We start from the raw sequence: 15,052 nt of genomic DNA, 5'->3' as shown, positions 1-15,052 counted from the left end.
CAGTCGGTTAAGCGTCCGACTCTTTTTTCAGCTCAGGTCATGATCTCAAGGTTGGTGGGATCGAGCCCTGCCTCAGGCTCTGTGCTGACAGTGCAGGGCCTGCTTGGGATTCTCCCTCTGTTTCTCCTCTCTCTACCCCTCCCCCCACTCACGCTCATTCACATGCTCTCTCAAAAATAAATAAATAAGCATTAAAAAAAAAAAAGGAATGGAAAATAAATCCTTGTGCCCCACACCCATTTAAAAATTTTTTTAGTTTATTCACACACAGTAATAAAAGGTTCACGGCAGATATGCCTAGACATTCGGCCTGTCTCATATTTCCAAAGTGAGAAGCACTGCACATACTCAGGAAAAACAATTAAAATGTGCTGCGAACAAAAAAAGATATCTCTAATTCCTCAGACACCTGGACTGTCCTTCAACACAGCCAACGACAGACTACCTGCGGGAAGTGGAATCTCATTTTGTGAAACACTGCTTAAAAGCAAAACAAGTTCTCAACATACCACCGAGTTCACAATGCTGGCCTTGATAGAATCTGAGCTTACTATGTGGCAAGGTCAAATAATTTTCTGTTGAGACAGTATTTGCGATGACATAGTTATTAAAAACTGAAACCGTACAAACCCAAACCATCAAAACCTAGCCAGAAGGACAAAACAAAAGGGGAAGAAAAATCAAGGAGCTTTAAAAAAAACAACAACAAAAAACCTTTAAAACACCTTAGAAGGACTTACCCTTTATCACCCAATCTCTGAACAGGAAGAAAGGATAATGGCCTTCAGGAGGTTAGTATCATCAAAACCCCTTCTTACTGCTTCCAACCTTACCATTTTATCAGCTCGAGACAGTACTAGCAGATAATAAAACTATTTTTTAATACTTTTTTTAATGTTTATTTTATTTACTTTTGAGACAGAGAGCAAGACGGAGCGTGAGCAGGGGAGGGGCAGGGAGAGAGGGAGACACAGAATCCGAAGCAGGCTCCAGGCTCTGAGCTGTCAGCACAGAACCCCACGTGGGGCTCAAACTCATGAACTGCGAGATCATGACCTGAGCAGAAATCAGACGCTTAATTGACTGAGCCACCCAGGCATCCCATAAAACTTTTTTTTTTTTTCTTAACATAGAACTGTTACCTGAAAATTAGTCACATCAGAAAGTTACGCACTTACTCAACCACTTTGCTTAGGTCCAAATAGCGAACTACTGACCTGTACCGAGCCCTATTTTCACTTTGTGTTTCATGACTTCAAGGACATTGAGAAAGCCGCTGCTGAGCCTGTAGAGAGAGGAGACAAGGTCAGGACAAGGAGACCCACATGCTTTCAACAAAGAAAGGACACCAACCGTGCTGATGGTGATTTCACTACACTTGGTTCCTGTCACGTCGGCTCTCATGTTGGTACAAACTCATTAGCCACATCATATCACCTGAGTCCCGGAGGAACACACAATCATAAAGGATCTTTAATCCTTGGGTTGAGGCTAATCTCAGGAGGGTACAAAGCAGCAAGAAGCAGAAGGGAAAGCAGGGGAATCATTTGTAAGGAGAAATAAATGAAGCAATTCGACCTTGCAGTTAGTGCAAAAGTCTTACTGGTCTTCAGTGTTTTTTGTTTGTTTGTTTTGCTTTGTTTTTAACCAACTCGTCCTTCTATGTGAAGACGCACAAATTATAAAGCATCACCTCTCTTCTCCGTCTGGAAAAATTTGTTGCCCTGAATGAGTCGGGACTTGCAAGGCCAGAGAAAGGGGATACCGCCGGGAAAGGGGGTGCAGGCTGATGCGTCGGGGCCTGGCAGTTCACAGGCTGCCGCTGAGAACCGCAGAAACTAGGAGAGAAGGGTCTAGGATGAATTCCAGACGTGATGCATTGCGCAGACTCAGAAATTTTAAAAGACGCTGTGTTCTTCGCGTGCATACTCCGCACAAAGTGTCCTCTTTCGAGTGTCCTTTCTGTCCCCTAAGGCTCGGGGGAATGTCTGTGTGCCTCCCTGGTCCCTGTCCCAATCAGATAGGCCTCTAGAAGAGGGACACTAAAGACATGACTGAGGAAACGGAGGTCTTTGGGCTGCTAACTCACACCCCAAATGCTCACCAGCTACCGACCGATTACCGCCTACTTACGATAGGTTAGAATTGGGGCAGTGTGAGAGCGCCGCTCCCCGCTCCCTGAACACCTTGAGTTCCTCGGCGGAAAGGTAGCAGCCGTGCGCCATCACTGTCTGGAGAGAAGAGTACCCCACGTGGAGTTTACCACTTAACAATGTTTGGTGAGTCTTCACTCACAGCAAGACGTTACAGGTACACGCAGCTGCTGCGGCTGGCCTCGTCCCCACAAGAACATTTATGATCACTCATATGGATAAAATCCCTGTGTACCAGGTACCCCCTCAAAAGAGGCCCGTATGAACATGGGATCACACGAGGCTCAGCAAGTTTTGTGGCTCTTACCGTTGTCTCTTTTTCATCTGGAAAATAACGAGGGTCCAGGTTACCAGCAGTATAGGATACCCACCCCGCCCAAAGATACTATGATGGCTTCATCGCCACCCTAAGAAAACAGCCACGTTATTTTATTTCCTAACTCTACGTGGGGAGCAACTGGTGGGGCCGTGCTTGTTCCCATCCTGATCAGAACTTTCTAGAAGTGAGCTTTCCTTTGCCAGCACATGGAAGCTGTGGGGGTAATCCTGGAAACCGTCGTTCTTTATTTCTGCTCCTAGTAAAACATACGCACGACGCTCTTGACACATAAAACCATATAATCTTTGTTCATCTATTTGTCTTTTTTTTTTTTCAATTTTTTTTCAACGTTTATTTATTTTTTTGGGGACAGAGAGAGACAGAGCATGAACGGGGGAGGGGCAGAGAGAGAGGGAGACACAGAATGGGAAACAGGCTCCAGACTCCGAGCCATCAGCCCAGAGCCCGACGCGGGGCTCGAACTCATGGACCGCGAGATCGCGACCTGGCTGAAGTCGGACGCTTAGCCGACTGCGCCACCCAGGCGCCCCTTCTTTTTTTTTTTAATTGAAGTATAGTTTACACGACCAAATAAGCTTTGTTTTATCACCCATATTCACATTTTCACAAAAATTAGGAAACGTGATGTCTTATAAGCGTTAACGTGGAAGGTAAAATGGATCAAAGAAGGTGGGCGGTGTGCACACAGGAGAATTTTCTGTTCAGTCCTGGTAATAATTTGTGGGTTTTCCTGAATGAGACTTGCCTCTTTCTTATGGCATATATCCATACAGACACATAGAATGGAATATTACTCAGCTATAACAAAGGATGAGATCATGCCATCTGTGACACCATGGATGGACTTAGAGAGTATTATGCAAAGTGAAATATGCCAGACAGAGAAAGACAAATACCAGAGGATTTCACTCATGTGTGGAATCTAAAACAAAGAAAAATGAATAAGCAAACAAACAGAAGCAGAAGCAGACCTGCAAACACAGGAAACGAACGGAGGGTTGCCAGAGAGGAAGGTAGGCGGGGAGGGAGAGAATGGGTGAAGGGGAGTGGGAGACACAGGCTTCCAGTTCTGGAAGAAGTCATGGAAATAAAAGGCACAGCACAGGGCATATAGTCAATATATATAGGTACTATAACGGCATTGTGTGGTGACAGGGGGTAGCGACATTTGTGGTGAGCACAACACAACATAGAGCAAAGTTGAATCACTACATTGTATACCTGAAATTAATGTAACATTGGGTGTCGACTATACTCAAATTTTTAAAAATTAAAATTAAAAAAAAAAAACGGCTTTACTCGTTCAAAATTCTTTTCCCCTCAGTACAAAACCCGTTTTCAAACAGCTTTCTCTTTGGGGAGGCACGGTTCCGTGACCACAGAAGTAATAAAATAAAATTTTCCCAAGCTCTATGCAAATAAAATTAATATGCAGCTAGAAGGTTAATTTACTAATCACATGGAAATAGATGTAGAGAAGGATGAAAATTACAGTGTAGCATTTAAAGCCCTATGTAAAGGATTAATCTTTCAGATTAGTCATATTCAGCCCTCTGTTCACATAAGTCCAGAAGAACTGATTTGCTGCAGTACTTAAACTCTCCATGCACTTTGCACAATTCATTGAAGGCCAAGGCTAAAGGGTATACTGTGGAATGAAGTCTCTCCTCACTATATTAATCTAAATTAATGTAAAATTATTTAATTATGAAAGTAATATCACTCATTTTTTTAAAGCAATAGCAGAGTGTTTAAAAACAAAGAGTAAAAAGTCCTTCTGCCTTCTCCCTCAGGAGGATCACTTTTAACATTCAATGTTTGTATTCCAGATAATTTCTTTCTAACTGAGCATGCAACCCACACAACATCAAGCAATACTGTACAAACATTCTTCCTTGTAAGCCTGGATACATCATTCTTGTGAATGTTGGATAAAATTTTAATTATGAATGTTCTATAATCTAAACAATCCCCCACTGATAGATATTTTCTAACTTTCACATTAATTAACATTCCTATTCATATCCCGTACAGAATGGATCCTTAAAAACGTATCTGCTAACTCAAGGAAATGCGTATTTATATTCTAATGGATACTGACAAAATGTCCTTAGGCCAAACGACCTACCCTCCTTCTAAGAAGCCTTTAGATTTCTTTACTGGGATGAAACTTCAGTTCATTTTTAACTATCTACCCACATATGTGCATGCTCTAGTTTGGGAAATGCACATAGGTTGGAGAAGTCTGGAGATTACTATTGAGATTTTATTTTATTATTATTATTTTTATTTGAGAGAGACAGAGAGAGAGAGAGAGAGAGAGAGAGAGAGAGAGAATCTTAAGCAGGCTCCATGCTCAACACAAAGCCCAACATGGGGCTCGATCCCACAACCCCAGGATCATGACCTGAGCCAAAATCAAGAGTCAGAGGCTCAACTGACTGAACCACGTAGGTGCCCCTGAGATCTTAAAATGTAGATAAATATGCCCTGCTGTATACAGGTTATGTCACGATATGCAATGTACCTTATTTGTCAGAAGATTGTTCCTATCATACACATCTGTGTAGTTTTTATAATCGGGAAATAAGTTCTTCACAGCTGCTACTTCACTGGTGTTCTCACTTATGTGGCTCTACAAGAAAAGAAATAATAGTTTCAATTTTCTAATGTCAAATACCATCAGAAATTATACTTCTTCCCCAAAAGGATAAGGATGGATTCTACTTGCCTATGTAAGACCACGAAGAATGTACAAGTGTTCTATTGAAAGCAATGATACATATCATATATAACAGCTGCATGAAAATTTAACTATGACTATGTCATTACATGAGCATGTAATGTTCTAACCCTAACCCTAAGCCAATGTTATGTTCTTCCAATGAAGTCTTTCCAAGTCCCATACTATGTTAGGAACAAATGAAAGTAAAAAGTAGTTGAAAAGGGTCAAGAGCCTAGCTATTGGTGGCAATTTGCTTCTGGGGTTAGCCGTTTAAGATAAGAGTTTAAGGGCCACAAAGGGACAGACAGCATGGTTCCCTCATAAGAAAACTAGAATTTGAACAAGGAGAGCTAAATGTTAGCTCAAGTTCTGAGCCTAATTGTGTGTCTTAGGGTGAGTCAGCTACTTCCTTTGGCCTCCACATTCTCAGCTCTCAAATATGAGGGTTGTGCTAAGTGAGGGATTTTCCAAAAATTCATATAAAAATTCATAGACATCCAATATGTAAAAGGCATCAACAAGTTGCCTTTCAGGAAGAAGCAGGGTTGGGATTTTGGAACCCTGTCGTCATTCTGTCCCCTTTGTCACCTTCCAGAATGAGCTCCTGTGCAGAAAACAGTTTGACAATAACTGAGCTAGACAATCTTGAAGTCACCAAAAAAGAGCCCATAAGAATCCACACGCAATCAAAACAAATGAATCCTGGCCCCCACACCTGCAGAACATCACAAACCCCAAGAGGGCAGAAAGTGTTTTTGAGACACAACACTTGGGTGTAACCACCTCACTCCCTAGCCTAAAACAAAAATCACCCCAGACCAACTGGTGATGAGTACATATAATGGGGGGAAAAAAAAACCTCATGAGCAAGTTACCATTTTCAAGAATGGCAATACCATTTCCCTTCTCCGTGAAGTAGAGTGTCAGTCAAATAAATAGAAGAACAAAAGAGCCATGTTCTAAAAATAGAGTATTCCACCTAGAGGCTGAGTTTTATCCTGTCCTTGAGGAAACTTAGACCACTGAAGAAATGCCTGGGCATCTGAAGGGAAAAAAGGACAACCAGATGATTCATGTCATTGTAATAAATTTGAGGAGATGTTAAATGCACACGCACACATACATACATCCCCAGCAAGGACACGCTTGATTTGGCTGTGTCTTCATGGAGCTCAGGACAGACTACCCCCAACTATGGCACTGTGGCATATTGTATTATTTTAAGCCAAAGGAAAATAGCTGAAGTGGGAAGGTCACTCTGACCTTCCTCCACCCTTCTTCCCTGAAACAGGGAAATAAAATAAAACTCTTGTGTGAGGGGTGCCCACCCTATACTTGGAGGGAAGAAGCATCCTTATCTCTGAAGACAAAAGGATGCCTAGAAGAATCCAAACCAAAGATCATATTCCTCCATGACTGTGCTCTCGTCACCCAACCTAGCCTAGAAATGCTCTGGGCTCTTTCTTTGGGTTTTCATTTCCTTATTAAGTCTCCTGTATCATGTAAAGCTGAGATTAAATACCTTTGTATGCTTTTCCCTTTTTAATCTGTCTTTGTCAATTTAGTTTTCAGATGTGGCCAGGGACTCTAAGAAGGTTAAGGAAAACTTTTTCCTCCCCTACAATTATGTGGGATTGAATAAAAAATACAAATATCACAGTCCACAAAAAACGGGGGGTAATGAGAAGAGTTGAGAAGCCCTAACAAAATAAATCTTATTAAAACAAAACAGAACACCTTCCACTCTGATATAGAATCAATGTGTTGTCTCTCTCTTCCCTTGCCCATTGTGATAAGATAGTCAACTCTTAAGAGGGAAAATTGGAGTGCAGTACATGATGAAGCCCGGAGGATGTGTGAAGGGGAGCTTGCAACCCCCAATTTTAACCTAGCTGGAAGCTTTAGAAGGGTTTTGTTCCTAAACTGCAACCATTTAATGACAAAGTAAGATATGCTTTTTTTGTTCCTGATTTCAAATTAAGAAACTCAGAACAAAAGGGCTTTTAAATGCATTTTTGCAAGTAGAAATTAGGTTCTTTTTGCTTTTCAAATAATGGGCGGTTCCTCCAAAAATCAAGGACTAGAACACTGACAAAAAGTATCAAATAAAAGAGAGAAGTAGGAAAGAAATGCCTGAAATTTATCCTACAGAGAACAGGTAACCGGTGTGTCGTCGGTCTGGCTTGGTTACTCATGATGTCCTTGTCTCTCCAAAGCCTGATCAGAGAAGACCAAGGGTAAAAGGAGCTTCAGGTTTCTTACCTGAGAAATGAAAGGAGTGGATTTAGGTGACGTCTGTAAGAGCCCTTCCTGTGCTGTGATGCTATTACTCTAGATCTCAGGAGAAGAATTGGAGATTTACTGCAAGAATTTAGGGTACTGAGAAGTCTTGCCGGTTTGGACAGAGGCAGAACTAGGGGGAAAACACCCACCTGAATGTGCAAATTATGGGTCTTCGCGAGGTTTCCCAGTTTACCCAACAAAGTCTCAGAGCAGGAAAGGGAAAAACGTGGTGTCACTATGGGCTTCACTCTAGAATACTGGAAATAATATAAAGAGCAATTAGTCAGGAAACCATGGATATCATGAATGTGTAGCAGACCCTAACATGCGTATCATACACATATAACTATGTTTTCATTTTGGGGGACAGTCTCCCATTCTAACAGCGGGTGGAAGTTTTGGGTTTCATGGAAATGGCTCATGACTGAGGACAATGGAGACAAGATTCTACAGCACCAAGTTCAATGGAAGAAGATTCTGGCCTAAATGACAGACACCTCGAGTCACACATTCACATGAAGGCTCAGACAAGGCCTTGACTGGGTGGCCTTCATGAAGAGAAACGGGAAACAGAAGAACATCCGAAGGAGGCCACTGGGGAGACTAAAAGTGAGCTGGAGGCCTATTCACCACCTACATCTTGGGGAGGTGTGCTGGCCGTGGCCTCCCTCGGGACGTTTAGTGGCAGCATTGGCTCTGATGTGACCCAGGGTAAAGGCTGAACAGGAGAGAAGGGCTCGGAGAGCAGTAGTGAAGATGAGGACCCAGGAGGCTGCAGGTAGGTCTCCCGAGATTAGATTGAAAATAATGGATTCCTTAGATTTTCAATCAGACCTCAAAAGGTGGTAAAGGAAGGGGCTGGCTTGCACAGTGGAGCTAAGAACCAGCATGCTGGGGTCGGGAAAGGAAACAGCACTGCCTCCAAGGCTCACCGACACTAGGGCATTGCAAAGAGGAGTGTCTGAATGCCTGCAGGCCATGTGATATACCACACATTAGGCACCAAGGCAGCCAACGGCTGGGGCATCAGGGTGGACACTATCTGTGCTTCAGACCAGATCAGGGAGTACAAGAGGCCAGAGCCAACGTTGAGGTAGCCAACTTCCAGTTTTTACCAATCTTTCCACATCCGTGAAGCCCCCTCCTACCTCCCCAGGGACCAGTCCTGTGAGATGAAAAGGTTCTAGAGAAGAGGAAGGGAAAACCACAGAGAAGACAAAAAAAGCCTGACCTCACAGAGCTGAGTTGATGGGTCCACTGTAGGAACAATTTAAGGCTCTGGGAAAATATTTCTGCATGCATGGAGTAAGCCAAACACACGCAGACTAATCTTTACCAAACAACTTAATAACGCATCCTGCAAACAGCACAAAGGCAATCCAAAAACAAGCTGGGAACAAGCTTACTTACGTTCTTTTGGAGCATTCTCGACACAAATCTGAAATACAGCAACAAATGGGAAAATAGAAAAATTTGGCATTTAAAAATACGTTTTTAAAAAGGGTGAAAACATGATCCTCACAGGTCCTAACTTCCAGACAAACATTTCCAACGCTGTACATGTTTTACCACCAGCAGTTAAAGATTAACAAGTAGTAATTATTCTGCTTTTTCACGTGCGGCCAGGGAGATAAAGTGCGAAATCACAGGGAACTGAAGTTTTATCATCTAACATCAGCTGGGCTGTTCGTAAGTATCCCCACTGCACAGAAGCCATTCTGCTGGCTTAGGCTCTATTTGGGGGAATATTGTAGGGTGTTACGCTCCTTGGATATTAGAATCATGGAATCCTATGCACCTGGAGGTGTTCAGAAGCCATAGGACTCTCTCCTCCTAATTTTCCTTTATAGAGCGAAAGCTACTTTCTCACACAACATCATCATTCATTTCCAAAGGCCAGGTGCTCCTGGGCACAGACGATGGAGTAAGGCAGAAGGAATAGGCCAGAGGTGGCTGTGAATTGGGGGCAGGGGGCACCAGATGGGACCGGGTGACAATCTTACCCATTGTATCTGCAGGGACGGTAGTATCCGTAGGGCCTATGAGATACCTATTTGTGCCCTGGCCGAATATATTTACTAGCTAGCTTCCTGCCTACTGGTAGACCTTTGTTTTGGATCAAAACGCAGATTAAGGTTTACTACGATCACAAACACAGATCCACAGATCCATCAGCAAATGGCCGATGATAAAAGGCGTGTTTCATTCTTTCTGGGAGCAGGTGACAGTTCCTAAGCCACCCTTTTCAGAGGACACATTTAAGGTGAAGGAAGTTTGGAACTGGAGAAAAGTTGGGCTTCTAAAACTTGCATCAGGATAGGTTAGGTCTTGGGGGAGATTTGAATCTAGAGAATGTTCTTTTGGATCTCTTGCATGTTGAGAGTCATACAACACAATTCCTTGTCAAATCAGATCCTAAAGGGACTATGGAAAAGCCATTAAAGAAGTGTAGATAGAGTATTTTGGGGATCCATAGAGTATCCCAAGGTCATCTTAAAAGAACAGAACAAAAACCCGTGATCTCAGGCAAGAGGATGACCCACAACCAAAAGTAATCTAATGAGCACACCACATATATTTAAAGCAAGTTCAATTTACAAAAGCCTCCATCTATACTAAAGGAGAGGGGAGTGGTAAATCATTAACTTTTAAAAAGAATCTTTCATTTCACAAAGGGGTTCACCCTAGGACTCCTATAACGAGTTCACAGAGGCTCCCAAACAGTATTGACATGCAATATTTTCTTTAGGACCAGACCAACCGCATAAAGTGGGGCAAACCCACACAGTGACATATGTGTATATCCGCCTGGTTCACAGAGGTTGCCTCCATCAGTGCTGCAAAGGGACTGCCCACAAGACAAATCAAGATGAATATACCTCTCTGTCTCCTCGATTGACACCTCAGTGGTCTCCTTGTATTCGGGAACAGTAACATTCAAATCCATGCAGACTTTGCCCACAAATGCCCGCTGCCCGAATTTATCTGTGAGGCACACACAAACGGAATCTGAAGTCATTCTTTTTCTCCCAAATGGTGTCTTTCCTAATCTTTCAATTAAAATCATTATGAAAACGTAAGTGAGAATGTATCATAAGTGGGGAATTTGACTTAGTTCTACCAGCAGCTCTCAGCCCTAAGGAACCTAGTCCTCATTAGAGGTGCTGGAGAAATTTTATTTTAGCTAGAAAGTTGAAGCTATGTGGGGTAATATTCATTTTTTTTTTTTACAATGTCTGTGCCTCTGTCATAAGAGTCTTGCAAAAGCCTTTTTGCCTCTTTCCCCTGTAATTCGTTTTAATACCTGGCCATTATATTATTCTTCCCTAAAACCCCACCTTCATCAGATACCTCATCTGGCTTAAAATCTGAGTGTCTGATGCACATACGAATCTGTCCATAGTCTGAACTGTCCCATCTCCCCCACCTCCTCCCCCACCCCACCCAGCAATGAATCCTGTCCTCCAGTTTAGCTACTCTGTTCCCCGCTTCCTGGATCTACTATGGATGTTCCTGCTCCCACGCCTCTGTCCATGTCATTTCCCCTGTTGGGAAGACATTTTCCTTTCTCCCCATTTTACGTCCCTTTGAACCCCGTTTAACAGTCCCTTCCGTGAATTCTTTGCAGATGATCCAATTCTGAGTTTTCTCCGTCTCCTCCCAAAATAGCAATATATATTTTCAGTGCTACCCTTCAGGCCTCTGGCATAAACTACCTTAGCCAGCAAGCAGAAGCATCAGTGCATCAGCCAGAGGAGCCCGAGGTATTTACTGAGCATGTGCCATGTTCTGGGCACTGTGCAAGGTGCAAATTTTGGAATCGCTCATCTAAATCCAGTCTCCTTTCTGCTTACTAGCTGTATGACTTGGGCATGTTCCGTCCTCTGAGCACCAGTTTATGCATCTGTAACACGAGGACATTGACGACTACTTCCAAAGGCTGTTTGCAACTGAGCGGCAATAACCCACACCGAGTGCTCCATGTAAAGCCGGGCGTCTAGCAAGAGCACAGCAGCTGTTACTACAGTTATTAATTAATGTGTGTAGCTATTAGTCAGTTAATCCTGTCTGGCTCCTCAAGGGCAGAGACGATTTTCTATTTCATTGTATTCCCAGCACCTCGCACCGTCTCCTAAGTGTAGCCAGCAGCCAGCACAACATCTGCGGATCATAATAAACTGTTGCCACAGTGACAATGAGTAAACCTGTTCCAAAATGCTCTGAATTAATACAAAAACCTCAGACCCGTATACACCATTCTGAAACCAAAACCATAGGTAAATAATCACATTACTTAAACAACAAAAAACATCCAAGGGCCATACACAAACACCTAATTACTCGCAAGAAAGGCGGTGCTCAAACTCCAGCAATTAAAAGGCAGGACTGCTCACAACTAGAAGTCATTGCCGGACACGGTCTGACTGTCTTGGATGGATGTGCCCATACATCATGCTTTCATTTCCTCACCTGTAATTTCTGCAAGGAGCAGGGATGAGTCAGTGTGAATTGTTCCAAAGTAACAAGCCGTGGTTGTTCCATTCTTTAGTGTTCTCCTCTAAAAATAAATCACAAAACCATGAATCGCGTGTGCCCAGAAAAGTCACATGGCAGATGAAGACGAAAATAGAATTCTAGTTTTTAATTTTAAAATGTTTTTATTTAAAGGTATGCCATCTTGATGTGAAGTACAGTTAAGGTAAATGGCAAAAGTATTTATATTCCAAAAGTGTGAACTGGAGGAGAAGCTGGTACTTTTGATTTCCTAGATTCACACAGTTTGGTGTTGCAGAATTCACAAAATGCAATACTAATTAATTCCTTGTTTTTTTAGGATTATTTAAGGATACCCAAACTTTATTGCACCAAGGGGTGTAAATGAGATTTTTCTATCTATAAGAGGGCAAAATTATGCAGCCAGATTTCTAGTTCAACCTGGCAGATTGGTCACATGTATTTATCTCCCTTCCTTAGCAAGTTTCCACTAAACTAACAGTAAAATTTATTAACACACAAGAAAGAGACATGAGCAGAGGAAACATTTCTATATCTTCTTAGACAAAAAAGAAAAAAAAAAAAACAAGGATGAGAACGTGGAGGTGACTTTGGAAGGAGAGAAAGAAGCATGGAGCTGTTAAGAGAGAATTGGCCGATAGTCTGTATACAAAAGATTAAACCCTGGCAGGACCCTTCTCCCCACTTGTTGAAATCAGCCACCCACCCAACCTGATCCTGCAGGAGATATTTACTCTTGCAGAAACTGTGTAGTATTTGAAGACTAGACATCCAATACTGCAAAGTATGGCCGACTGAAGAGTTTTAAGTGGATAATCTGGCTGACCCAAGGATCATGGGATCCTTGGTCATCACCCCCCAAAACGTCACATATGCAACTCCCATCACTCCTGGCAGGACTGATGACTCTTTCCTAGAGAAGATGAATGGTTCTAGAAAGAAGATATCCTTGGGCATTTGGCATTTGGGGCCCACAGTTGGAAGGGCCATTCATTGCCTTCACTGTCCATCCTAGAATAAAGTTCACCAGTCAACAAGTGCTACTTCCCATCCAGACTCCCAATCAGCGTCTTTGAGTGTCACACTTAAATATGGAATATATGTTTGAGGTTCAATAGATACTTGAGGAAAACTACTCTAAAAAAAGAGAAGAAAGAGCAAAGAATCTGGGAAAAAAATCTCAGAGAAAAGAGGCAATTTATAAGGTCAGAATAAAGTTTGATTTAAAAAAAAAATCTGGGGTGCCTGGATGGCTCAATCCATTGAGCATCTGACTCTTGATTTCGGCTCAAGTCATGATCTCACGGTTGGTGATATGGAGCCCCATGCTGGGCTCTGTGCTGACAGCATAAACCCTGCTTGGGATTCTCTCTCTCTCCCTCTCTCTGACCCACCCCCTCCACTCACACACTCCCTCTCTCTCTCAAAATAAATAAATAAACTTTAAAAAAAATAAATAAGGAGCGTCTGGGTGGCTCAGTCAGTTAAGCGTACAACTTGGCTCAGGTCATGAGTTCAAGCCCTCTGAGGACAGCTCATATCTAGGAACCTGCTTCAGAGTCTGTCTTCTGCTCTCTCTGCCCCTCCCCTACTCGTGCACTCTCTCTCTCAAAAAAAAAAACTAAAATTAAATAAGTAAATAAATAAATATCTATGATTAACATTCTCAATGAAATAAAAGAATATATTGCATCCACAAAACAAGAACAGAATGCTATGAAAATGAGAGAACAAGGGCTCTCCAACACTAAAGATTTTATAAATGAAATTTGAAAGTCAATAAAAGGGTTGTAGGATAAATTAAAAAAGAATCTCTCAGGGGGAAAAATATTTTGCACTTAAGATAATAGGGAAGAATATGCCATATTTTAACAGCCTCTACTCAGCTTCAGCCAAATGTTGAAAAAAAACAAGTGAGAGCCCAGTGACATCAGTTAGTCCCAAAAGTTGAGAGAATTGGGAAATCTGGATTTTTACATCAATCTTTTCAAATTAAGACACTTTGCATATGAAATAAAATGTGTTTGACTGCCAGAGATGTTTAGAGCCTGTCAGCTACAGATAAGGATTAACTCTCTATCAGATTCACAAATCCAGGAGAAAGGGTAGTATCTTGACAGAGACATTGAATTCAATCTCTAGCAACCAGAAAAGCGCCTGAATTTGAGTGTGTGCTCATTAAATGTTTGTTGAATGAATACCTGAGGTAGCAGAATTACTAAGCAACAAGAGACATAAAGTGAACTAAAATCAGCATCCTTAGACGGATAGGAGAGGACATTTTACCCTTGAAAGAGAAATGGACCATTAGAATGGTCAGAGTGAATTAATGATTTGCAAACTTGGGCCACAGCATTCTCTATGAACATAGCACAAAAGAGACATGAAAGTATATGAAGATATTTCATTATTTTTCTAACAGGGCTCATCACAAGCTAAGTGTAGACTGGAGGGAAGTATATATGGGGGGAAGAGAGGGGAGAGGTGGGGGCGGGGGGGGGGGGGGAGAAATTTCCCAGAATGGAAGAGAGACAGGAGTTCTCATATTGAAAGAACTACATATTAAAGAGAATGAACTGAAAAAGAGATCCGTAAGTGAGATCTCAGAACATCAAGAATGAAAAGAAAATCTTGAAGGCCAGCAAATTAGCCAGAAAGGAATACAGGTCAGATTGACACCAGCCCATTAGATGCTGGTGGGAAAATCATTTTAAATAGAATTTTCTCCACAGCTAAAGTGCATCATTCAAGAGTCATAACAAAGTAAAACCATTTTTAGTAATTCAAGGATTTGGAAGGCTTATCACCCACTTTACTGGAAATGATTATCAGAAGTTAATTCTTCAAGAAAATGAAACACGAATACAAAAGGAAGCCAGGGATCCAAGAAGCACAAGAAAAAGCAAGCACACTGGTAAATTAAGTACAGATGTTGAAAAATAAAGTGGAATTAAATTTTAAAATATTAAATTTAAAAGCTGAAGCTTATTTAAAAAATTTCTTTAATGTTCATTTATTTTTGAGAGAGAGACAGAT

The 15,052-nt window shown here is 41.9% G+C and overlaps 1 protein-coding gene across 1 annotated transcript in view; it reads right to left on the bottom strand.

The window, feature by feature from the left end:
• Positions 1-15,052, bottom strand: part of GDA (guanine deaminase) — a 76,701-nt gene that overhangs the window by 14,431 nt on the left and 47,218 nt on the right. Inside the window, exons 4-10 of the mRNA XM_047097469.1 lie at positions 11,972-12,059; positions 10,381-10,486; positions 8,912-8,939; positions 7,651-7,758; positions 5,021-5,128; positions 2,134-2,231; positions 1,218-1,285 (exon numbers count right to left, since the gene is read on the bottom strand). Coding sequence (XP_046953425.1) covers positions 1,218-1,285; positions 2,134-2,231; positions 5,021-5,128; positions 7,651-7,758; positions 8,912-8,939; positions 10,381-10,486; positions 11,972-12,059 — 604 coding nt within the window. The remainder of the gene's footprint in view (positions 1-1,217; positions 1,286-2,133; positions 2,232-5,020; positions 5,129-7,650; positions 7,759-8,911; positions 8,940-10,380; positions 10,487-11,971; positions 12,060-15,052) is intronic.

The sequence above is a fragment of the Lynx rufus genome, unplaced genomic scaffold (assembly GCF_022079265.1).
Source record: "Lynx rufus isolate CCGP_SWC_20201006 ecotype Redwood Valley unplaced genomic scaffold, mLynRuf1.p SCAF_10, whole genome shotgun sequence".
NCBI classification, from domain to species: domain Eukaryota; kingdom Metazoa; phylum Chordata; class Mammalia; order Carnivora; family Felidae; genus Lynx; species Lynx rufus.
Note: the sequence above shows the minus strand (reverse complement) of the source record. Positions and strands in the feature narration are given on the sequence as shown.